Raw genomic sequence first — 26,252 nt, 5'->3', positions numbered from 1 at the left:
TTTCATGGCTGAGCTCTCTCTCAATATTTCAGAGGCCCAACAGTAAATTGACCATTAATCATTTATTACGCAGTACATAATGTGTCGATATTGTAGAGCATTTTGCCAAAATGACATATTGTATTGGTATTATTTTGGTAAACACCAGAGCATTTCAATTCTGGTGTTTTGTGACTGACGTCCGTCAGTGACCAGACTTGTGTGTCACCTGATCGCTTCCTGCTCGTGTCCCCGTGTCCTGGGTCTGCTGACTCAGTCCGAGAGAACTTGATCACCTGTGACATGTGTGTGTCCTCTGATTCGACAGCACCGTAAAGATTACCTCCAGTCTGCGGACTCCTTATAATGAACAAGTCACGCTATTCTACTTTAGAACTACTTTCCCTCATTCCACTCAACGTACAGCGCGACGGTGTTCGACAGCAGGTGTGAACGAGTGAGACTGAGGAGATAACAGGTTCTGTGTCAGTCAAAAAAAAAAAAGTCGACATCTGATTTAAAATGCATTGTGACATCCTCATATATACATTCTCTTGTGCGTCTTAGACTGCTGATGGATACCAATCACTAACAATCCCGGCATGTTGCATCAGAGCTGGCAATATCGGTAAACTTTATAATAAGTACACACTATTAGCATTAGTGAAGCATTAATAAATATTGAATTTGTCATTTATAACACATGAATACTCATTAGTATGTAGTTTATAAACACAGTTATAAACGAATCAGCATCCACCTCCAATAAACTACATACAAATGAGTATGCATGCGTTATAAATGATGGATTTAATATTTATTAATGCTTAAAGGTGCCATATGTAAGAATGTGGCCAAAAGCGGTTACTACATTCAAATTCAAAATACCGAGGTCTTTTAGCTTTCGTTTTCTGACGTAACTGGCAACCCGTGGTTGCTCGGCAGCCGAGACTCTACTGGCTGCAATGATTGGTAGACGGCTGTAGGTGGCGCCACATGACGCCAAAACATGATTTCAAAACATAAACATGATTTGCAGTCTGAAAAATATCTTTTTAATGCAAATATTTTGGCTGTACTGTTGTTGTTGGTGAGTTCAGTTTGTTATATGAACATTATTCCAGAGTCTCTGTGACATATTAAGAGGATTTTATGGCAGACCTATATAAAAGTAAGAGACACGACTGTGTCATAATGAGTTATAATGAGAACGCTGTAACTAGAACATGTTTGTTTATGACATTTCTCTGCTATTTGGTTCTGGGAGGGAAACTCACAGGCTTTTCTGAGTGTCATGGGTGACACTCTTTGTCTGGAGAAGCAAACACTGAGGAGCTCATCTGGCAGAACAGAATACCTTAACATTAATGATATTCCTAATTTAAACAGGTAATTAACATCTCTTGTATGAAGTACACCTGGCCAAGAGGGCATTAAATGTGCATAGGCAGGATGGCTGGGAAAGTAATTGATTGTTTAATATCATCAGCAATTTATTAAAATACTTGACTTTTGGGATCTTTGCTCTTTGTCCTGAGCTCTTGATCAGATAATAACAGACGGATACACATTATTTTAACTATGACTGTCATATAGCAGATAAAAACAATCTCCTGGCTAAATGGAAATTGAATATTGTCCATTGTCTATAGAACACTTGTTCTCCAACTTCTGTTCTCAGAGACAAGGCCATACATCCATCCATCTTCTACCGCTTTATCCTCCACATGAGGGTCACGGGCAGTGCTGTGCCAATCTCAGCTGACATGGGGCGATAGGCGAGGTCACACTCTGGACAGATCGCCAGTCCATCACAGGGACACAGAGACAAACAACTGCCCACACTCACACTGGTGTCCAATTGACCTAATCCATGGATAAAACGCACACACACACGAGGAGAACATGCAAACTCCATGCAGAAAGACCCTTGTTCTGACCAAGTCACAAACCTGGGTCTTCTTGTTGCAAAGGCAAGAGTAAGACAAGGCCAATCTAATCATATTCTGTTGAGATGATGTTTTGAACAGTTTTACACAAGTTGAGAGATTATGGAAGGTTTTTCAAGCATTAAATTATCAAAGTTGTGTGAAAGACTCAGATAAAGACACCCATGCAGGCCAATATGTCCCACAGGTATAGAACAGTATCATTTCAAGTGATAAAGGAGCGCATTGATCAAATAAAGCAGTCAAAAACAAGCAAATCAGAAGCCTTTTACTGTATGTGTGGCTCTGTCAGAACTGAGAGTGAAATCTTAAAAGGATAGTTATATATACGCGTGCATTCAGGCGTCTATACTCTGTTATCATTATATATGCGCTGAGAAAAAAGAACCACGTCTGGAGACAATCCTCTATGGCACTGTCACAGAGTACATTCACTACTTTTGCCAGTTGAGACGTGATGGAGTCCTACATCTGCGTGCTATCACAGACGCACGGTGGACAGGCCGAGGCTCTGCCGACCCTTGTTTTGCGAGAATAAGCAGTGAGTCTTCACTGTCCTGAGGCATGTGTATTTTAATGCTGAATATCAGGATTTTTTCCCCCCATCTTTTGTGTCGTCACTCTTACATACTCAAGATGACATGTCTCCCGGAAGAACCAACTCACTTCCCCCTCCGCGTCAAACACACTGAATTAGTAGGGAACTGACAAATTGTCCCTTGGGCTGTTTAACCCTGTCCAGGTTCAAATCAAATCACTTTAAACCCCGTCTCTTATCCTTTATCGTGACACTTTTAATTGTACAGTGAAATACAGTACGGTGTCTTTAGATTTCTCCGTTATGTAACGGTCTAAAAAAAGACCACAACAGCCCAGAAAGGCCTCAGCTCGTATAAAAATAGCACGGAAGGCACAAAATGATCTGGCTATTTTTAGCAGCGCGCTTCTCCGTCTCTAAAAATAGCAAAAGGCTGCACTTCATATTCTTCCGAAGACTGTGCACTCGCCTGGACATTTCTATCCCTGTGCACCGCAGGGTTGGTGTGTATGTTTGTGTGCTGGCTGCTGGGTTTTTTCGGGCGCGTGTGTCATCAATATTTTAGACACTGTTCCTTTACTAATCACCATCTATTTCAGCACGCAGGCATCATGCAGCTGATGAGCTTATAAAGGGGAGCGAGGGGAAATAAAACTGGAGGAGACGGCGGGCGAGGAGACACAAGTATAGCTCCCCGTACAGCTCAAGTGATATTATATTCATGCTGAGCTTGTTCAAGTCTGCTTTATTGCTTTTTGAGTCTCAACACTTCTTGAAGGCGGTCCCCGAAGTGAGGAAAAACTAGGACTTGTGATTCCCAGAGGTGTATATTAAAAAGCACTTTTTTTTTTTTGGTCTGATGAAGAAAAGCTGAGGCTTAAATATGTTCTGAAAATTAAGAGACGGACACACGCAAAGACGGGGAAGCAAATCTGCAGTCACTGTTGAATAGTGTAGCCCTGGTTTATGGGTCTTAAGCGTCGAGGGAGGCAAAAGAGCAGCGGCTAAAAATAAATTCAGAACTGATTGTCATGTTGATGATTTTCTTAATTATTCCCCCGGTTACACACAGTGTCAGGAAACGGCTCCCAGAGACAATGTTGACAATAACTAAGAGTCCAAAACGACCTGCCCTGACTGACCATTATCTTAGGGAACTAAAAAAAAAAGACATAGCCTTAGAATAAACCCTTTAGTAACAGATTAGATAGGGAACACATATTCACCATTAACTAGGTGCTTAGTAACATATATAAGTAGCATACTAGATCTAAAAAAGAAAAAACATGTTTTTACAGACTTGCTTTTTTGGAGTGGAAGTTTATTTTCCAAGTTTATAAGAGTGCAATTGGAAAAAAGGGAGAGGTAAGGTGATCAGTGTCACTGTTAGAGATCAACTACTGTAACAAACTGGACCTAAAAACTTCATTAATGTGGAAACTAATACTAAAACAATTGCAGTATACCTCATAATATAGATAATCTCTGCAAAGTGGTCAGCTTATCACATATAAGCATTGATTGCAGCTGATTTAAATATTTACATTGTTCCTGTTTCACTTGCCATCACTGGATCTTTTCACTTTAATGGGAATTGTTTTGTTTTATTATTATTATTCTTGGCAGCATTTTTTTTTAGATAAACAAATAAATGCTATTAATCACTAAAACACTTTTCCTGGAACCCTTCCAGCAAATGTTATGCCCACCATCTGCAAAAATGACTAGTTCTGACAATGATACGTAACGTGTGTGTGTGTGTGTGTGTGTGTGTGTGTGTGTGTGTGTGTGTGTGTGTGTGTGTGTGTGTGTGTGTGTGTGTGTGTGTGTGTGTGTGTGTGTGTGTGTGTGTGTGTGTGTGTGTGTGTGTGTGTGTCTTACAGTGCCAATTAATTTTTTTTTTTGATTACAGCTTCAAGTGGGAGGCAACTTTGATAATAACCCGTCGCGAAGTTAAGTCGTATACGCAGATAAACATGCGAAGCCGAGATGGAAATGATCGCTCATTAAAATCTTTGGACAAGATTGGAACAAAGAAGAGATAAAATTCTCCTGGCTGTAATTAGCACACTGTCACTTGTTACAAAGCAGCCCACGCTCGTAGCATGTCAGATCACTTTGCCCACAGCATCCACACATTGTTTTGCTGCTGCTCTGAAGAGCACAAGGCAAACCAAGTCTCGTCTCCAACCGTTTGGACATTATGTGGATCTGTCACGGGACATTTGAGTTAAAGCGTGGAACAACTTTGCCTGATAATGACACAGAAAAATTGCCAGATTTGATAGAGGAACTTAGGAAGAGGATTTATTCTCAGAATTCTGACTTTAATCTCAGAATTCTGACTTTATTCTCAGAATTTCTGACAAATCTCAAAAGACCAAACTCAGAATTCTGACTTTAATCTCAGAATGTCTAACTTTATTTTGAGAATTCTGACTTAATTCTCAGAATTCTGACTTTAATCTCAGAAATCTGAATCCTGAGTTTAGTCTGACTAAAGTCAGAATTCGCAGTGTAAAGTCAGAATTCTTAGTTAAGTCAGAATTCTGACTTTACACTGAGAATTCTGACTTTAAACTCAGAACTCAAATATTTTTTTCCTCCATGGCCCTAATCCATTTTTTTTTTCAAAGACAGGGAGCTGAGAATGAGATGACGTAATTTCCTTGAAGCAGATGATTCCACAATGTTCTGTTATTACCGCGCTCAAGAAAAAGTAATGCACTTGTTTTGTCTCCAGCTTCTTCGTGGTACTCATAAATAATAAAGTAGAGACTCTAGGAAATGGGACTGTATAAAATGTCCTATGCGGAATCCTTCAGCTGTAAACACCATGCGGCTCAACGAGAGAGATAGAGGAAAGTTCTCGTTGTCCAACATCTGAGTGCTGTTATTGTCATATGGAAACTTTATGAACCCAAACACATCTTTCAAAACTCTTGCAGAGTCACACTATAGACTTGTTTTGATTAGTTGCTGCAGCAGTGAGATGTTGAGGGTACATCTTGTGTCTTATTTCTCGTTTTTATTCCCCAAATTGTACAAACACAAACTGAACTGCAGCGCTGGGGTTATACCATCAGCTTTGTCGTAACGGAATCAAATCACACCGAAATGACACCTTTGCTAAAGTTATGTTTCTACTCCAAGATAAAGCTCTAAAAACAGAGCCTGGAGAAATCCTCCACGGCAACATCACATTTATATTGCCCACGTACGTCAAAGTGAGTCTTGATGGTATTTAATTATAAAGGATAATTAAATGGTTCATGTATCTCTTGATTTTTTGAGGGAGTCTGTTAATTAAAATGTGGCTAAATTAGCATTATTTTAAAGTCGACTTGTGTCACAAAAATATGCAGGTTAATGTTTGTTGTTGTATTATTGTGACCTGAAACTAAAAACTTGAACCAATGTTTTTGCTCGTCTCTTGCATTATTGTGCATTTGCCGTGTTTCACTGCTGTCTGCAGTTCCCAGATCTACTCTGACATTTGGTGGCTTTACGACTGAATGCTTCTGCATGCGCTGCGATTCATTCAGGATGGATAAAAACTGAAATAAGCGCCCATATTCACACCCAAAAGAAAACCGTCTACGGGGTTGAAATATCAGCCATTAGATTCAGCTTCATGATTCATTACAAAACCTCACTCATGGTGTCTAATAATAAAAAGATGCAGAATACAACTTGTATGTGATCAGAAAGAGACGTTTTTTGAGAGTCCTCAGTTTGGTCTATGAAAATGATGTGCAGACACTTCAAGTACAAGTCCATACAATTTCAAATCCCCGCACCCTCAAAAAGCATCATTATGAAACCACAAGTCGCACAGTGCAACATCTTACACCAGCCATTCCCAAAACGACACACTTTCCCCTTTTCCCACCTGACAAGCACCATTCAATCTAGGCCAACCTTGCACTAACTTGGGTTTCATAATGAGTTTTCAGTAAAAAAAAAAAACAATGCAGAAAAGCCTTAAAGTCTGGCCAAGTCTGGAAAAAGCTAACAATAGCAGGCTATAATTGTCACGTCTCCTCTTCCCCCGTCATCAAAGCTATGCCCTCAAAACAAAAAAATGAATACTGCCTGAAACTGCAAGAAGAAGCAGCAGAGAGCAGGAGAGAGGAGGGACGGCGTCATTGACAACTGTGTCAGGTCTGAATCACCTGTAAGGAAATGTAAGGTAAGCATGTTGTTATAGGTCCACCAGCATGTTATTATATTCTGTCCAGCATTGCAAAGGCTGCAGACACTGGATTATTTTTTATTTTTGAATTCCACACTCCAGCATGTTAAGAGGATTCCAACAAACAAATTACAAACTCCAATTTTTTTTTAACGGCGGTGCACAACAACTCATCAAAACTCAGGGAGGAGGTGGCTGCATTTCTCAGCCCCGATTGTTTGGACAGCCTGTCACAAATCTCCAGATTAAAACACATTAAGGATGATATTTCTTCAGCAGCGTCTCCTATGGAAGGAAGATGTCAGTTTTTCAAAAACCCACCCAAACAGATGAACACATAAATTATATATGTATTAATTAACCTTCTCTGAAAAGCTTTAAAATTGCATATACATGTGCCAACTGAACCCAAAACGAGTCCTGAAATAAACAGCAATCCCAGTTTGATATGAATATTTATTGAAAGATTTTAATTCTTACAGAAATAGTCATTTTCGATCAATGATTTGTGGCTTTTATGTTTTCTAATTACAACAGTAAAACCTGTGCCGTCTCATAGTATCACTTACCCAAAGAACTGATTAGTCAATGTCACTGTATCAATGGACAACTTTAAATCTCTAATTGTTCTTTTAGTGTAAATCACAAGCATCATGCAAAAGCCCAGAAAATCTCTGTTGAGAAACAAAATGAGAAACAAATAACAGTGGGGTTGATGTTTTCAGGGATTACAGATCTGTGGTTGTTGCGAGGACAACGTTATTCTCGGCTGATCGATTCCATCTCTTTGCTGAGAATAAGGAAGCCCAGAGTGGCTGTGCATCGAAGCACCAAAACTAAAATAATCAGTCTTCAAAACAAACATCTGAAGGCATTGCACAATTCCAAGACTGATCAGTGAGATTTTTAAGGCAAAACAGTTTGTTGTTGTTGTTGTTTTTAAAATAACACACAAGGATGTCATATTACAATTGTTAAACCCACTAGAGCATCTCCGTTTACAAAAAACCGACACGTGCAAAACTCAACGCATGCTATAAAAACATCAGGATGAAACAGGAGAATCATCACAGGCATTCAAACTAAACCACTTCTGTTAATATCATAAAAGGTACAGTAAACAACTTTCCTGTAACACATGTGAAGATTACATGGGCGTTCATGTGGCCTGGCATGCTGACATGGTGCCACACTGGCAGAGTGACATTATATACTATATATGTAGTGATCTGTGGTGGGAGGCAGCGAGGTGTGAGCCAACTTCATTATAGCCAGAGGTTGGGGTTTTTCTCCTCGCCTTACAGTCTCCGAACACAATAAATGCTTTTGATTGTTACTCCTACACCGACGAGTCGACTCTGCGCTCATTACAGCCGCGTGCGACAGATGCATCTGTAGCCTATACTTCACTGAGTCCCTATACAAACAGCTTTCATCTCCTTTTCCTGAGGGCAAACCTATACACGCTCATCATAGAACACAGTCGTCATGTAGTCGTATGGAGTGGTGTAGTCTACGTGATACGCAGGTATACCCACTACAAAAAGGCCAGCATTTTGGTATAACCACTTAAAAATGGGTATTCATACACTTTCGTTCAAAAGTTTGGGGTCATCTATACAATTTTCTTTTGTTTTCCATTAAAAGTCACACGTTTATTTATCAAAAGAGTTGCAAAATTAATAGAAAATATAGTCAAGACATTGATATTAGAAATAATGATTTTTATTCAAAATAATTTTTCCCTTTTACCAGCAAAACTGTTTTCAGCTGTGCTAACATCATTGCACAAGGGTTTTCAAGGGTTTTCTAATCATCCAATAGCCTTGTAACGTGATTAGCAAACACAATGTACCACTAGAACACTGGAAATGGGCCTCTATACACCTGTACATGTACATATTCCATTAAAAACCAGACATTTGCAGCCAGAATAGTCATTTACCACATCAACAGTATAGAGTGTATTTATGATTCATGAATGTTATATTCATTAAAATAAGTGACCCCAACATTTTGAACGGTAGTGTCTGTTTTTGACAGAAATTATACTCAGTTATACTCATTTTTGCAAATACGGGGTAGAAATGGCTGTCGTTTTCATTAAAAACACTGCTGGTCTGGCAACCCATGCTGACAGTATACCATGGTAGTACGCATTAGCTAAGCAGGCGTCTAATACATCTCGGCGTATGTCTGCTGTATTCATGCTCTCCGCAGATGTCTGTGTCCATAGACCCTACATTTTGTGTTGTGGCGGCACAAACTGTACACGGCGACTTCTCATGCTCCAGGTTGGCGGAGGAGGAAGATGACAAAGACGATGATAACCACTGACGCTTGCTAGTAGTACCCACACACATGTACAACCCATTGATCAACGTGAGATCAAGTACACGTGTAGAATTCTAGATTGAGATAGACTTTCATTTTAGTATGCATCTAAACAAGCATGTACTGTATGCAAGTAGAAATGCATCGTGACTCTGTGTACATGGAAGGTCTACAGTATAATATTTGGGGATGTACATTAGTTGGCATTTTTTTCCAATATTTCCTATGTAAATTCAAATGCCAAACTGCCTACTGCAGCTTTAAACTGTTCCAATTAAAGATAAACAGAGTCTCAGGAAAATTAGTTAACTCTCATTCCCGGGGGCCTCATTTATAAAGCTTGTGTATGCACTAAAAAACACCAATGTGTTCAGATAACACACTATACAAATTAATTGTATCATTATTATTGCTATTGTTAACGTCATCAGGATGCAGGACTGCAGTCTGTCCCGTCCAAATAAACTATAAATAAAAACATTTATGATCAGCTTCACTGTCACACACCTGTAGATGGGAAGGGTATCAAAGTAAGAGTAATAACGTAAAATGGCTGACACTGCTCGAGGGTGTGGTAAATGGAAGGCTGTGGAGGAGGAGGAGGAGGAGGGAGAGAATTTTCAGACACCAGCAACTTAAGATCTGCTGGCCAGCGATGATGAATGGATTGTGAGCCTGTTCCGACGTCCACACGCTGACTCGATGGATCTCTGTGAACCCAGCGTTAAAGAGAAGCGTGGTACAGATATCGGGGCTTCTAGGTATGGCAATTACTGTTCGCACAAATCCAATTTGACCAACAACCCCCTTACACCATGCGTCTTACCCAGTCACTAACCTTGCAGGCAGTAGTGGTCGCTACTCACTCCTCAATCCCTGCAAATTATACAAAATATGATTACGATTGTCTATCAATGCGTGTTTGGATGATTGATGTGTCTGAATGGGTATAAATCGTTTCGGAAGCTTGACTTTAAGGGTTTAGATGCTAAAATACATTTTAAAAAATACTTTATCTACGAAACCCTCGTTTCTCGTTGGAAGAAAGAAAAAACCCTTAATCTTCACTCAATCCCCCCCCCCCCACCACCACCACCTTGTTACACAAGTGTCATGCATGTTTCATATACAAATACATGTAGTGGATGCACAGTATATATGGGAGAGTGTGGTGGGCGTGATATAAAGTGGACGTCTTGTCGTGATGAATAAATGAAAGGCCCTGCCTTGTGTTGCAGGAGTCAGAGTCCCAGCAGAAAACAGTATATACAGGACATGATATTTACAGAGACGCAGATCTGATCTGATCTAGCTCAGCTGGCTCTCGCTCCAGTCTGATGTCCAGTGCTACATTGTGCAATTCAACATCCCTGCTGCCGTTCAGGGTCGCCCCAAGAAGAAACAACAGCACACAAAAAAGTACAAAAATCTATCAGACAACCTCTCCCCCACACAAAAATCAAACTGCGAGATGCTACACTTAACGGTATAGGTTCAATTTGGCAGAAGAAAACTTGCTACGGAGTTGTACTTGATCACCATGGGTCTACTTAAAAACACCTCGCACACGTGGAACATTGTTATCGAACCGTTGACGTATAAAAAAATACAGGCCTGTCATTCATGATTTAAATATGAATAACATTATGTATAAACACACGAATAAGGCCTGTTAGTCATGATTTAAATATGATTACAGGCCTCTGTATAAAATGTAATACTTCTATCAGCAGTAAAGAAGCAGCGTCACGCGTATAGTATATCGATCAATACACTAAAGGCAAACGTTTGTACAGTGTATAAAGTAAATGCCTAAGAACAGTTATAACAAGCAGATACTGTGTATTAATAATATAGCATTTGTGTGATGATTTTACGCCAAGTTCTTGGCTGAATATAGGGCCCAAAGAAAGCAGTGATAACATGTAGAGTTTAGAGTGAAATGAATTCACATTGTTCTTCACACATTTTCCATGAGATGTAATCTATCTATGGATATATGTCTATGGATAGAAAAATGATTTGTGCTTTTTTGTAACGTCGTATCAAAGTCTTCATGTGTACAGGGGTTGAGGTTTCACCCTGTTAACGTGGCTAAAAGTGACAAATGTGCAATTTAGAGTGTTATTTTTGTTTTGTTTTTAAACAAAGCTCCACTGGAAATGAAGGCTTTTATTATCAAACACTGAAGAGCAGCTCTGAAAATCCTTGGTTTTTGGAACTGAAATAGTCAGAGCATATAGATGAAGTGGAAGCAGATCAGAAACCGTCTTTTTTTTTTTTTAACTATTACTGAACCTGAGGTTGTAGTTGCTAAAAGATCCAAACTTTAAGCTGATTAAAATTTTGTTTTAACTTTAGTTATTTAAATTAAATACTTACATTTGTAATAACTGTGGCGCATAAACTGTATATGGGTCACATTTTCTTTTCAAAAATAAAAGCACAACATTAAAATGATAGAAACTAAAGTCAGCCTGTGTCTGTGTTCATTTAAACGGTGTTTGTCGCCAATTCTGAAGCCATTTTAACTGAGACGTCCATTTTTTTTAATATTGCAATTTTTCAAATGTGGCTCCTAATGAAAACCTTTTGTTAGGTCAGTGTTCGTGTTGTTATCTTCACACTTTGCCGTGTGACAAACATCCTTCCCTACGCTCAGCAGAAACAGCCGAGACACAACAAAGACTTATTTGTCCATTTTTAATGGAACACAATTAATCATTGCTTCTTTTCCCCACCTACACAGCTTGGTTATTTTTCCTTCTTTGAAAAAGAAGTAATTGATCGCAATACTTAGCCATAACACAAGAAACTGTAAGTAACGGTTGTAAATCTCAGGTAGAAATTATTCAGAGCTGCCTTCAGAATGTTCACATCTTGTGTGTTTGATACTAAAGGCTCATCTTTTCTGTAGAGTTTGACCTTTAACATATGATTAGCTGAATGCTACTAAACCTCAGGGGCCACTGATTATTACTAGCTTCCAAAACTGGCGTTAAACTGTGCTTCATTTCATCCATGTGGGGTAAACATTGTTTCACTGGTTTTCTGTGCACATTACACATATATTAGTGTGATGCTGCCACAAAATGTGAGTGAGTCACCTGATCCGACAGCGAACAAAGTGCTGTAATTCTCTGCCTACAGTTTGGCAAATGATTTTTGTGAATAATGAGATGAGATGTGAACTCCACAGATTTAACAAAAACACACCAACATTTAGTTATTTATCAACACTTTTTGGCAATACCAAAGAAAGTGAGAGGTAGAGAGACGTAAAACAAAATGCTACGATGCTAAATAACGTTTCATGAAGAGAGTAAAGAACCACACGTCAACACACAGTTAGGTTCGGTAGTGAAATGTGTGTTTTTGACTTCTGGGCTTGGAGATCCACATTTCCAGAAGCCACGGATGAAAGTGTTTCCCGTTTAATGTTATCTGACAAAAGAGTAAGGCTGGTTTAAGTCCCTGCTGCATTCGAGTTGACCAGACTCCCAGGAAGCACTGCTTCCTTTTGAGTCAAGGCAGGTGTATGGAGCAAAAGGTAGGAGCGTGGGAAGATTTCAAGCGGCTGATGGGTTTGTTCTTAACGCGACATGGCAGTGGTGATGGTGGGGGGTTTGTGTGGGAGGGTCAATGCCCTGAGTGCAGGACAAGAGTGCATGCTTTTCTTAAACTAGCACATGCTCCATTTATAGTTAAAAAAAAAAAAACACTCAGTATTGAAGATTGTGGCACCAGAGCCTAAATATGTTTGTACAAATTCACAACCTCCAGGTTCTGCAGCTTAAAAATAGGAATCTGAAAGGTTTTTCACATTGGTTGGTATAAAGTTCATCCTGAAAAAAATCCTCCGTAACCTGACCTCACTTTTGTAAACATTTACATTTCCGAGAAAGACAGGATTTTGTTTGAGTAACAGAGGAAGTAGAAATAGAAACAGCAAACAGACGAGAAGATGATTTAAAACCAAAAGGCCGGCACAGCTTGGACTCTTTCAGTCCGACTGCTGCGAGTGGTCAGTTACTGTCCGAGTCAGTCGTTGTGGTGCAGTTAGATGATCTCACTCCAGCCACCACCGTGAACCATCAAACACACTCTTTTTCCAGAAAGGGGAAAGTCCATTCTTCTAAAAAGTGGAAAGCCAGTGGCCACATCAGGGTGATCTGTGTCACCGCTCATGGCCAAACATTCCTGAAAGTGCAACTTCAGAGAGTGGGCAGAGTTCACCTTGTTTGAAGAAAAAACTTCCAGTGAAGAGCAGGAAGAAGAAGACGCAGAGAGGACGATAGGAGAGACCAAACAGATTTGGCTGGCTGACTTTGGAGTTAGGCTCGCGCCTTTTAAATTCGGCTTACCCGTCTGGCGAGGAGCGGGTGAATAGCTGGTGGCGGACAGGGAGTGTAAGGAGGTGGCAAGGGCCCAGGTTTGATGCCTCTTGTCCTCATGTAGGACAAAAACTGGTCTGGAATTTCAGCAAGCACTTCTTTCGCCAGGCGAGCCATGCTGAGAATGTAGTTTCCTCGCCGGTCAATGTAATCTCTGAAAGGAACAAACTGGGGAGAGGGAAGGAAGAGGAAGTAAGATTAACATGAGAGGAAACAAAGAGGTAATACAGATATGTGGGAAAGAGAGAAAAACTGGGGAATAAAAAACATATATCCTATATATAAGAGTGAAAAGGACATTAAAAGAAAGAGAGACAGAAAAATGGCAGCTAGAGAACAAGAGCACAGCAGGTCAAGCACCACAACCTCTTCCCATTCATTATAAATGCGTCATTCCTCTGAAAACATTCCGCTGAAGGCACAGCTTTACAGCCACTCAGCCATGTCTTTAGCAGAAGCCGTACCTGAACAATGTCCCTCTCTGCGTATCTTCCTTGGGACGAGATCCTCTCCTCATCTCCGTCCAGCTCGATCATTTCTGAAGGAGGGAAGGCACATCAGTCAAGCCATGTCAGGAGAATCCATCTGTCATTACACCAGCTACAGCAAAACACATGGTCACATGACTGGCAATTTAAAGTAGACATATACCCTATTTCTCCAAGTTAACCTAGTTCCCTGGTGTCCTAATGAACATGTCTGTGACATGCTTTGGTCAAAATACCTTAAGGATGAAGTACCACAGCAGTTCAATCACCCTGCCAAAACAGCCTGTCTCTTTAAAAGCAGTTAGCATTTTGGAAAAGTGCAGTGAAAGTGAAAAATTTGCAGACTATACCCATCATATATAAAATGTATCCACTGGACAAATAAATCCTCTGAGGCTGGAAGTTTGTGTAGAACTCTGTGCTGCACTGTGCAGCCAAGAATAGAACACTTCCGGATACTATTGGCCTCGTCTGCACCCTCACATTTTTTTAGGGGCAAAGCGGAGCTCCACGAGACAATTCCAGGGATGTCTCATTGTGACGTAACAGTGAGTGTGGAATTCAACATTGCATGTATTATCTCCTGTACTTAGACTGAGGCAGACCACAAAAACATGATTCACAGAGTCCCAAATATTAGTATTAAAATGATTAAAAAGTTGATTTTGCATAACATCCCCATAATGTCCCCTTTAAGCAATATCATTTGCCAAATCCACTGGGCGACATTGCTTTTAAGTGTTGACTAAGCCAAACGTGGCATGAGTACACAGAATGTGAGTGGAAGCCATGTGAGCAAGTCGCACACATGGGAAAAATAGGGAAAACGTACAATAATATATAACAGTCACTGCACACAATGCACAGTGGGGCACAATGCGACCATGCACACAGACTTCCCAACCATGATAATTGTTGATTCCTGTTGACTTTGCAGGCTAATTGCTCATCATGAGAGTGCTTGTTTTTATGGAGGACTACTCCAAAACATGAATGCTTTTGCAACAATAAAGGAGAGAGGGGTGAGAGAATGTGGCCTTTCATTTAAAAAGAAAGGAAAGAAAACACCCCCCCTGGCCTGACAAAATAAGAATGTTCATATCCACTATAAAGCCTGGATTTAGGGGAGGAGATGAAGAAAAAGTGAGGGCGAATGGAGGAGAGAAGAAAAGAATCTACACAGAGAAGAACTGAACCATGTGGGAGGTGAGATAGGAGGCAGAACTGAGGCGAAGGATTACGGCATGCAAAATAAATACGTACACACCTACACATGTAACGCACACAAAAGCATCTACACTACACCCAGCTTACCATCGAATTCCGCTGGTCCAACACCGACTATTATAATTGACATGGGAAGAGACGCAGCCTACAAAGGGTGGGAAAAAAAGAACAGACAAATTAAATGCTGCTGAAGAAGCAACATTCACTCTTTTCACCTTTTGCCATCTTAAACACTGCAGGCTGTCAGTGAAATAACCCCCGTGGATTATAGTCTGTGCATTCACAGGGCTTAGAAAAGAGGCTCAATAGACCAACACATAATTAATCCAGGTCCACCTGCTCTCAGTAGCCACTTTTATAAACCCTATATTCCAGCCAGAGTTAATTTCATGCATCTACGGCTTTGTCTACATCCCTCAAAGCTCGATATCCTAAAAATGACTCAATATTTCTTCCCTCTGCCCTGAGCTGCAGATGAACCGCCAACCCACATCACAATATTGTTTATTAAATTCTCGCCGAGCGGGACGGCAACGTGCAGTTTGAGTGACGAATGATGAATGGTTTTCCAATGTTACCGTGGTTATTAGATGGACGCTGAAATTGCCTGAGATGTGAGGGGCGAGGATCCTCTGCAGACGAGTAAATAATTACTCTCCAGTCTTGCTTTACAATAACATTGCATCATGAGGGCGTAGGGAGGGGGGGCACGAGCAGACAGCGCGAATGACTGACGCTCCAAATACACAAGCTCACCCCCAAAATAGTAACACACATGGACTGTGATCATGGGGGGTGCAGGGGAGTAACCAGACCTCTCTCTCTCTTCCCCTCACTCACATCGTGAGAGGGAGTGAGGCATTAAAAGAGAAAGGCACCTGATGGACTGTTTCTCATTATGCTCCCGTTCATATTGTCAGTTGCTATATTACAATTTCCCTTATTGGCTCAATCACCGCTGGATCTCCAGGGCTCCTAACATCGTCAACAGTAAATTAACTGCATGAATAAAGTCAGTCGGTTACATTCACGGCCGTTGCTGCTGATATTAACAATCATTTTGGTAAACAACTGTAAGGCATTTTGGAAAATGGTCTTGGAAACATTAGGGATGGGGCTTTTTTTCCCCCTTCCACACATATTAAGCATGTATTAACACCTTATATAGGAAAAATCTTAATTCATGTCGGAGAAGGAGAATTGTTAAATCTCAGTCACAATTTTGCTATGATAAGTTTCCATCCATCCATTTTCTACCGATTTATCCTCCACATGAGTAACAGAGGGAGCTATGATAAGTTTATTTAACTGATTTTCCCCAAGTGGAATCATTACATGCACATTTTATATTACATACATCCCTCTCACAAATACACACAAAAAGTTCTGTCATCTTCGGAAACAAGACACGTGTATTGAAACTTGAAATGTGATCTGTAAAGAATCACGCTGGAACAATGCGGCTGGTAATCTGAACGTGGTCCGTTTGACTTTTACTCGGTTGCACATCCTGCATATCCTCATGCAGCAGTAATAATGAGCAGAACGGATTAATTACATGATCAGTTGTGGCAATAATCATACTGTAGGTGTTTAAACAAACCGGCTCCCTCTGGAGAGAAGTGCTCTCGCTTACTTCCTGGAAAAGGCCATAATAATAGCAATGTGTCAAGTTGCAAGTGCACTTGGCTTTTAAAAGGGAATGGGAGATGACACGCTGATTGGTTTATTGCATGTTACGCTCCTGTACATCCATGAATAATTAAGAGCCTCCAGTACAAGCACTTTGAAACACAGTGGTCTTTTTCCTCTGTTGTTAACATAGTAAAAAGTTAATTTGGGAATCCTGAATGCACTAAAAACACACTTGAAGCTCAGATATAGTACATAATATATATATACATACAGAGGTAGAGTTTAAGTGTGATACCGTACATTGACTATAGACTCCTTGGTCTGTGCCATGTCCGTGATCACGCCGTCAGAGATGATGAGCAGGATGAAGTACTGAGAGCCGTCTGTCACTGCTGACGCATACCTGGCACGGAAAGAAAGAAAATTCATTCATTTAATTCCACTACTAAAATGTGCAATTTGCCCTTTTCTTTCCTTTATGATGGCTTACTTAAAGGGACACTGTGTAGTATTTATGGGTTTATATAACCCAAAATCCACTTTTGTATACATATTATGTGCTCCTGCATTGTCTAGTCGCTGTATAATAGTTTTTTTTGTTTCATTTTCGTTGTGTTTCAAAAAGTCATGTAAAATAACATGGTCGCGGGCCGCAGTTGCATAGCCACTGTTAGCAGCGAGACGCCATGTTTCTACCGGAGCCTGTAAGGACAAACGCGAGAGAACAAATCAAGCGTCGCTTTATTTGTAGCAGAAGTCCCGCCTCCTCTCTCTCCGCTTCGTCTGCTACGGTCGCGGTAGCTCGCCCTCTCCCTTGCCTCACGAACCTCATCTGCTGACACGGAGAAAGACGACGAGGACGACATTTGACCGGCTGAGGATACCGTAGCGCTCAGGGAAAGGAGGGGGTGAGCAGAGGAGCAGTACTTTGTTGTAAATTTCAGCCTCTCCTCTAGATGGCACTATAAACTACTTACTTCACCTTTAAGGGAAAGAGAGAGTGAAACTGAAAGATACCAATTGCTTTTTAAGGGTGACACCTTTTTTGACCTATAGTTTCCATCTGTCTTCACACTTACAGTAAAGTGACTCAACAAAAATATTGAGACAATGGCTTCAAGGTTTCAATTCCCATTGATTTCTTCAGCCACTCCCTTACTACACATGTTGCTTAGCCACCAGAGAACACACACACACAATACAATTATGACTTTTATTATGAGAACGAGTGGTCCAGTTTAAAGCCTGGAGTCATTTTTAGCATTTTTGTTTCCAGGTCTTGGTTCAGTTTTGGCATTAAAAAAAGCACACCTGCTTACATGAGGAAGAATAATAATGATGTTGCCACCTTTTTACACCACCCAACAAATCAACATTGCCAGACAAACTCCTCATTTCAGCTGTACCAACTGCAGCATCAGGTCGCCAACACCGCTATCTGTCGTGTGTCAAAAACGCATTTGTCATCAATTTCAAAGTAAATACCCCCAATTTTTTTTTTTATTTTTTTTTTAAAGCCGTTTATTGTGAAATATTTTCTTACATGTTATCAGGTACTGAGGAGCATTTACAGCATTTAAAAGTGTATTATTTATGAACGATTTATGAACAACCCTCTTTGAAATAGCAGCTATGTCAAGTGGATGCCTTCATTAAAAAGACCATACCAAATGACAAATGTAATGGCTTGTTACATTTAATGGAACGACAGATTTCCACAGAATTAAAGAGCGTTGGAAATATTTTGGCTACTGCACTACGCAAAAATGTCTTATTTAACCGTCTTTTAAAAAATATTGTTATGCAGAAATGTTACACTTTATCTATTTAATCTTACACTTAATTTGAAAAAGTCATATTACAAATATTGATGTGATTCCACAAGACACACACCATTAGAAATGTGATTCAGTGTCATTGTATTCCTGGGTTTTAGTCCGATGCTCCACACGAGTGAGTGTTGCACAATGCAGCTATTCTCAGGCTGAGTGGGCGGATGGTACTCAGAGACACAGAGAGAGAGAGCGAGAGATGGAATTTGAAAGTCTACAATGAAAGGTGGAGAGAGTGCTCGTTACGGCCGCATCTTCAAAATCATGACAGGATCTGACAATGGAGGTCAGACTGAGGTCAGAAAATACTACAAACGAGAGTATACCTTTCATATCAGATGTTAGTAGTGTAAATTGACTGATTTTAGCGCCTGTAAAAATGGAATTGTACTATGTTTGGGTCTTTAAAAATCCTCCAGTGAGCGCTTTTTACTTCACTGACCGTGATGTGACATTTTATTTACAGCAATGTCTCTGTAGGGGAATTTAGTACATGAGCATTTTCAGTTATGTTTAGTTTCCCAAGCCATTAATCTCTAGGATGGTCTTCAAACCACCCCTGTAAATTTAGCCTGCACTCAGATGACACCAGTATGAGTACATTTATTCAAATCCCCCAGCCTCTGCATACCACATCACTGCACAGCGGCCCACACAAACTGCCACAATTTTCCACAATCTATCGATCTCACTGGAGTTTTCCCCCCATACATCCAGCGCTGCACTTGTCGTCGCATTGTTGTTGAAAAAGCGGCGCTTGTGTGCATTTTGCGTCTGCCCACGTGTTCCACATTTCTGGCTGTGATTATAGTGGACCTACCTGGCCACATGGTTAATAACAGGGGAGAAGTGGGTTGGTCCGTAGAGACGCACAGATTTGAGACTCTGGTAATAGGCCTCCATCACCCCCTCGATACCACTGCAGTACGGGTTCTGAGGATTACCATTCTGCACAAAAACAGTAGTGAAAAAAAGCAAATACATTATGACACTTATTATGCATGAGGGTCCTTAGTATCCCATGTGATCTAAATCCAAACTGTATTTAAGGATAAACATTAGTATGTATTTTAAGTTAAATGCAAATCTACAGATCATCATTGTCTGATAATTCCCATGTCAGTAGAAGCCATGGTAAATTAGATGATATAATCACACCTCCCTTTTGAACAGGTACTGAAAAACAACGACTACTTCTTTAATTAAAGATAATTTGAGGAGGTCTTTCATTTGAGAAACTCTTGAAAACTCCACAGATTGTGCACTGCAGTATGTGCCGTCTTCAGCCACCATCGGGTAATTGTTAGTTTCACATACAGTTTTGTCTACATTGATTTAATGTCAGTGGGCCAATATTTTGAAAAATGTGTTAATTATATTCAAGGACAATTACAATAACTTGCTTCCATTATATTTGTTTGGCACACCTGGGACCCTCCACATGTTTTACAAACTATGCATCAAAGTTAGAAATGTAATTAAGTTGTTTTATGATTCTCCAAAACAGCACAGCTGAAATGAATCATAGAAAAACATCACCCTGAAGGAGAAAAATATACAGTATTAGTAGATTTTATATCCCTCTCATTACATTTTATTGGCAAAAGTTGAGGCTAACAGGATTACAGGCCTACTCAGACGCCACAAATTGGACACCTCATGGCCATAACATCAGCATCGCATTCGTATATTATAAAGAAAAATATATTACCGAGTATAATAGGCACTCGAAGGTTGCAAGCCCTTGAGGATGTACAATCCAATCTCACATTAAAGATATTACACATACTTTAGGAAAATGTTGGCAGTTACATCTTCCCTGCTGCAGCATCTCTGTAAAGACTGTCCCTGAGGCGGTTTCACATCAGCAACAGAAACATTTAGGTAGAATCTATTCAAGTGAGATGCAATTTGTTTGCACAAGGTTACAAACTGGACACCGGGACTCACATTTAAGCTCAGTTCATCCACTGGCTTCATGTTTTGGTAAGTTTCTGTTTTGAGAAACAAAATATAGTTGCTGTGTTTTTTATTTTTCTGCAGTCCACAAATCCTTTGAGCAGAATTAAAATTGATGCCTGGTTGACTAGGTTTTATATCAAGCAGCAGCACACAATGCATTATTTACACTACCCATATGTTCTGGGTGTTCTAATTATCTCGGTAAGAAAGCATCTTGAGTGACTCTGCTCGGTTGCCCATGAGTACAAACGATGCACATGAGACCCTTTTGCCGTGAATCTCACATAATTACAGATAATTCGGATCCAGTGGTGGTCTTCTCCCACTGTAACGAACACAGCTGGAGCCTTTCCTCCCGAGGAGCTGACATAGTCAAATCCTTAATGGTTACATTAATGCATATGTGCCTCGTCTCGAGCTTTGGAGCCTCAGGGGAGACGGTTACTAAACACTAAGCAGCTGTAATGGTTTCTACCACCTCTGGATGGAAAAACATCTGAAAGTGGCAGAACAAGGAGAGAATAATAGGAAGCTGAGGAACGGACCAGACTGCAGGATTAGCAGTAACAATGGTCATGTTTTTATCTATAATGACCTAAATAAAAGAATTATAGAATCTGGAATAAGCCAGTCATGTCTAGATTGTCCACCGTGAACCACCAAGACACTGTAGGTTATTCTACAGTTGGTAGAAACCTATTGGCAGATGTTTAACCCTTGATAAATTGCAGTGGGAATAATACACTCCTTATATGGACATCATGGAAGTGTATATGGTCACTTTAGAAAAAAAGTTTTTTCATCTCCTCATGTGTTGAGTGAAATTTATCATTAATTTTATAGTTTTTTTGTTCATAAAAACAAGCCAAGCAAACTTTGTGAGATTGAGAAGAAAACATTGGAGTACATTCTGTGTTCATATAGTTGGTGAACATCGGAAACAAGAGATTGCCTCAGTTGAGCTGAAAAAAGGATAGAAGACACCATACTGTATAGTGCACATTCGTATAGCCTCTGTATATACGTTTTAACACAATAATGGAATGGTGTTCAGGGTTAAATGGGTGCATGGTTGAATGTTGCATGAAGGGCAGAGGTTCTGATGATGTATCCACAAAGGATATCTATGATTCCCATAATACGAGAGACCTTCAAAACCAAGATGAAAATTGCTTTCCAGAACAGTAGTGTATAGAATAGATAAATAAGTGAAAAGAGTTGAGGTTTGTGTGCCTGAAGGATTTGTTTACAGCCAGAGACTTAACAGCTCGTTTGGCTTTCATTTGTGCGCAGGTTGGTTGGCTGAATTTATTCATGTTTTTGGAAGGCAGCGTTCACCACCCACCAATAGACTGTTGCCTGTAATTGGTCCAATGTGTATGCAAATGCCTGTTGGGAGGATGTGTGTTCCAATGTTCAATTATAACTCTGTTACATGTTTGCTTCACAAACAAGTAAACAAGTCATATTAGCTTTGACAGACGTGCTCCTTTAAATTGACTAATGCCAATGAAATACTTATTAAATCAAGAACTGAATACACTAGGATACAGTTGGATGAAGAAGGGGAGAGTCATCTTTTTCTTGGCTTTGTTTTGTTGGATTCACAGGTGGATTTTAACTGTGTTTGTTCAGTATGTAACTTTACATAGGACGATAGTAAAGTAGTAATAGTTTGATGGTGCCACGATTGAAACAAAGCTTTTTTCCTCACCAGAGCAAACTCATGAGACACCCGCCCGTCTGGGGGGAGCTTGGCACCAAATCCCAGAGCAGGAAACATCTTGTCACTGTCGTAGTCCTGGATGATTTCTCCAACCGCCCGCAATGCCATCGCGTAGTCGTTCAGCTGGTACGGGCTCATGTAATGGAGTGAAGTGGGCTGGGATGGGTTACCTGAGAATGAGAAAATGCTCCAGTACAACATAAAATCAACAACACACCGCCTGTTTTCCCTGTATCGTGAGTCTCAATAAAACTCAAAAATTAGAACAGATAAAAATAAAGACGTCAAAAGAACTGGGACTACAATGACACCATTTGAGAGGCTGGTGCTAGTTATTATTAGTTCATCTTTAAATAAGACTTCAAGTCGATTCTTTTGTTTTGTTTTTAATCTATAGACATGTTTTTTTTTATTTCTTAAAAGAGACTGAGTAATGTATTCAAACAGCTGGGCTCAGTGGTTACAAGTAGATGTTGCTAAAAGCGAGAACAGTAAATAGTGCATTTGTCGGGGACTATTTTTAGCTGCAGATAAATACACGTATGGTGAGCTACAACAGCAGCAGCAGGACAGTGCATGTGGGAGAGGAACCCAGCACAATAGGGTCCAGATTTGGTGTTTTCATAGTTCTTTCATTGTTAAGGAAAGTGCAGACTAGCACGAGCATTATCTTTAATATGAAGCCAATGTGTTTGATGGGATTTTAGCAAATTATGCAACGTCCCTTTGCTCTTGAAATTGCCTTTTCTTCAGGAAAAGTGCTTTGGTGTGGTAAAATGTCTCAGTGCAGCAGTGTATGAACAGGAGTCTTTACATTTTCAGCATGTCCCTGTCCCCTAAAGTAAATGATGTGAAAGCCTTGCAGAGCTGTGTGCTACACTTTCAATACACCAATGTTTCCCTGAGCCAGACTTCTGTTGTATATTAGACATATGTGTGGCTCTGTAGGAAGCACATGCATAACAATCTGAATCTGTCAGAGGAAAGAAAACACACTCCCAGTCAAACACATGCCCTGAGGAATTAAACAGCAGATGTCAGTTACGTGATCTTTCTTATCTCGCTCAATATTAGCTGAATTAAAATATATATACTTTATATATATATATATATATTGTTTCAGACCCATTGAAAGGAAATACACCCATCTCATCTGTGATGTTGCAATGAATTATTTCATATCGCGTGTATTATCGTTATCATCTCTTCATGAATTAAAAACATCCATCATTTTGTTAAGTGTAGTCCCTTAAAAAAGATTATTGGTAAGAAACAAACTGGGCAGAAACATTAAAAGCAACAGATAACATTCAAATATATAAGTCTATAACTGGATGAAAGGAGTGTCATTAGTACAAGTAAAGATGAACTGATGAGGAATTTGTTAGGTCTCATCAAATTAAAGTTTCATGCACTGATGGCGATAAAAAGCAAAGCTTGAACACACTTACCATTCGATGCCGTGAAATCAATCGCCACTGTGAAATTAATCTGGGTCCTACGAGAGAAAATAATCACGAGGAGTATCATCAGTCACGCCAGATTATACCACAGCGTGTTTCAAAGCATACAGCAACTAATCAGCGGGTTATCGACAGCAGTCCGTCTACATACTGGATATATTGGAGCTAAGAGATAAACACGGTGCAGGTACACTGAGATTACGCTGCCGGGATTAAATATGATAAGAGTGAGGCTGTCGTTTAATCACATAATCTCATATGCTGCCATTTACAGTGAACTTACCCGCCTCTGATGTAGTCCAGGAAGGAGAGCTCAGTGTCCACCAGGCAGGACAGGAGGGTGACCTGACATGTGGGAGTTAGACAACAGTCAATTTTACAGTAACACCATCCTCACCTCGTTATTCTCTCCACACATAACATAGGAGGCAAGTGCAGATCAATAATTACACAGTTCATGCATGTGCTCCATTATCCAGATATGATCTAATAATTATATTCAAAGAGGGCCCCCGCTATGTACTTTCAGATCCATCGTAATAATTTGTTTAACAGACTGAGTGCTGAGAGCACATTTACATATTTTCTACTACTGCCTAGAAGACAAACTAATGGACAATCTCAAAATTACCTCAATCAAAACTCACTAAAAGGCTTCTCTTAGGACTAAAAAGCCTCCCTGCATTAATTGTGCTGGAATTGTGACATCAGAGAGGATGCACAATGAGCCCTCAGTGGTTACTATTTTACATATTTTCTGACGTCTTTTTATGAATTAATCATTTAGATAATCCAGTTGATAAAGAAAACATCACGTGCTGTCCCAAGACTTGAAAAGGATCACTAAAAACCTGGTATTAACAGGTTCCTTGCCCAGTGGGAATTATATATCTTCTGGTAAACAAATAAACTCTTAAGCAGGCTGTCAACTCACCGTGCCTGAGTTTTGGTACTTTTTTTTCTTCTTCCCCTTTTTCTTTGGATTTAGCACCTGTGGAGAAACCAAAGACTGTAAAATTAAAGTAAATGCTTTTTTTAATAAATCGGCCCGTAGAGAAATGTTATCGCCACGTTTAGTTTGAACAGGAAATTAGCGTTTAATGCTTCAGAGGGATCACAGCGTGTATCAAAAGTGCTAATTCAATTTTCTTCATAAAAGATAATCTTCAGAGTCAGCGCAAAGCTTAGAAAAAAAACGCAAAGTCAACATAAGAGTGAGGGGGGAAAAAGTGCCCTTCTTGTCTCCTCACTGAAGTGATTCAGACTGTGCTTCATAAGCAGCTTTACTGACTGTTGACCTTCAGTGATTTATGGTTCAGACACAGCTGCTGCAGAAGTTCATGGAGGTGGATAAAGTACACTGAGCACGAGAGAATGGGAGAGTCTTCTAAAATAATCTTTCATAATCACTCATGTATTCATTTGTTTTAGTGTGTGTTGGACAAGTGAATCATAATATACTAGAAAACAAACTGCTATAGGCGAATTTAGTTAGGGATGTGAGAGAAATTACCCTCAAGTAGAACAAAATCATCTGCTTTATTTTCTTTTCTTATATTAAAAGAAATTAAAACTTAGTGACCATGTTGTGATGTGATCAGATACATTTAAAGCATAACATATCAATGTTCTATCGCATGAGTACAGTGTTATTATTATATTATTACACAAAAGCTCATCGTTACCACAATATAACATACTATAAAGTGATACTCGTACCGAAGGTTGAACGACTTAATGACCTAGTTGTCATTTCATTTTGATCTCTTAAAGTATCTAAGCTGTTGTCTCTTGCACAATAAAAAAAAAATTTCAGTCAAGTTCAAATTCGCTAAGACTCCTCACAAAAAAACCACAACTCTCTCTCTGTGTGTGTGTGTGTGTGTGTGTGTGTGTGTGTGTGTGTGTGTGTGTGTGTGTGTGTGTGTGTGTGTGTATGAAGAATGAAGAAAATCACCTCATAGATGTGGAACTGTGACTGGTTTCTTGACATTTCTCTGTAGCTGGTGCTGAACTCGCCAATAAAGTCGTGGCTGTGAACAGAGTATAGTCAAAAATAAAAACACATGTTCTGTGTAACAATATTGTCGTAAAACAATTTTAGACAAAAGCAAAATAACCCATAATAACAGTAAAGCTGCCCGATCAAGAACAAGTGGTTGCTCAGTCCTTTGTCATGTCGTGTTAGTACAGGAGAAATCAAGGAATGTCACTAACAAGGCTCCTTGGTTACCAGGGGTGTAGGGCACAGCGTCTAATTTCATAATTACATGGAGATCAGGGTCAGGATTTAATGAGAGCTCGAGGCAAAAACGCCCTTGAAATGTAAAAAAAAATTGCCTGTGAAATTAACAATGTCAAACTGCAACTGCAGGGGCAAACCATGGCCGTTAATAACGTGACTTCCCTCACTCTGAATGATTAACACAGTCTCCATTTCTCCGTGTGAAGTTATCCGTTCAGACCGTTTAAACCGTATCAATTCTTGATGTGGACTGAAAGCCGTGTGGTGATATTTCATCTACACCAA

General features: G+C 39.9%; 1 protein-coding gene across 2 annotated transcripts in view; it reads right to left on the bottom strand.

Annotated features, from left to right (window-relative positions):
* Positions 1-13,344: 13,344 nt before the first annotated feature.
* Positions 13,345-26,252, bottom strand: part of LOC310931312 (copine-8-like) — a gene marked incomplete at both ends in the record, with an annotated part of 44,727 nt that continues 31,819 nt past the window's right edge. For both annotated transcript variants that reach the window (XM_083894439.1, XM_083894438.1), the window contains 10 exons: positions 13,345-13,557; positions 13,854-13,927; positions 15,192-15,249; positions 17,040-17,142; positions 19,392-19,519; positions 22,248-22,429; positions 23,711-23,757; positions 24,006-24,067; positions 24,657-24,713; positions 25,680-25,755. In XM_083894439.1, coding sequence (XP_083750565.1) covers positions 13,345-13,557; positions 13,854-13,927; positions 15,192-15,249; positions 17,040-17,142; positions 19,392-19,519; positions 22,248-22,429; positions 23,711-23,757; positions 24,006-24,067; positions 24,657-24,713; positions 25,680-25,755 — 1,000 coding nt within the window. The remainder of the gene's footprint in view (positions 13,558-13,853; positions 13,928-15,191; positions 15,250-17,039; positions 17,143-19,391; positions 19,520-22,247; positions 22,430-23,710; positions 23,758-24,005; positions 24,068-24,656; positions 24,714-25,679; positions 25,756-26,252) is intronic.

This window comes from Microchirus variegatus, assembly GCF_963457635.1.
Source record: "Microchirus variegatus genome assembly, chromosome: 8".
Classification (NCBI taxonomy): Eukaryota; Metazoa; Chordata; class Actinopteri; order Pleuronectiformes; family Soleidae; genus Microchirus; species Microchirus variegatus.
Note: the sequence above shows the minus strand (reverse complement) of the source record. Positions and strands in the feature narration are given on the sequence as shown.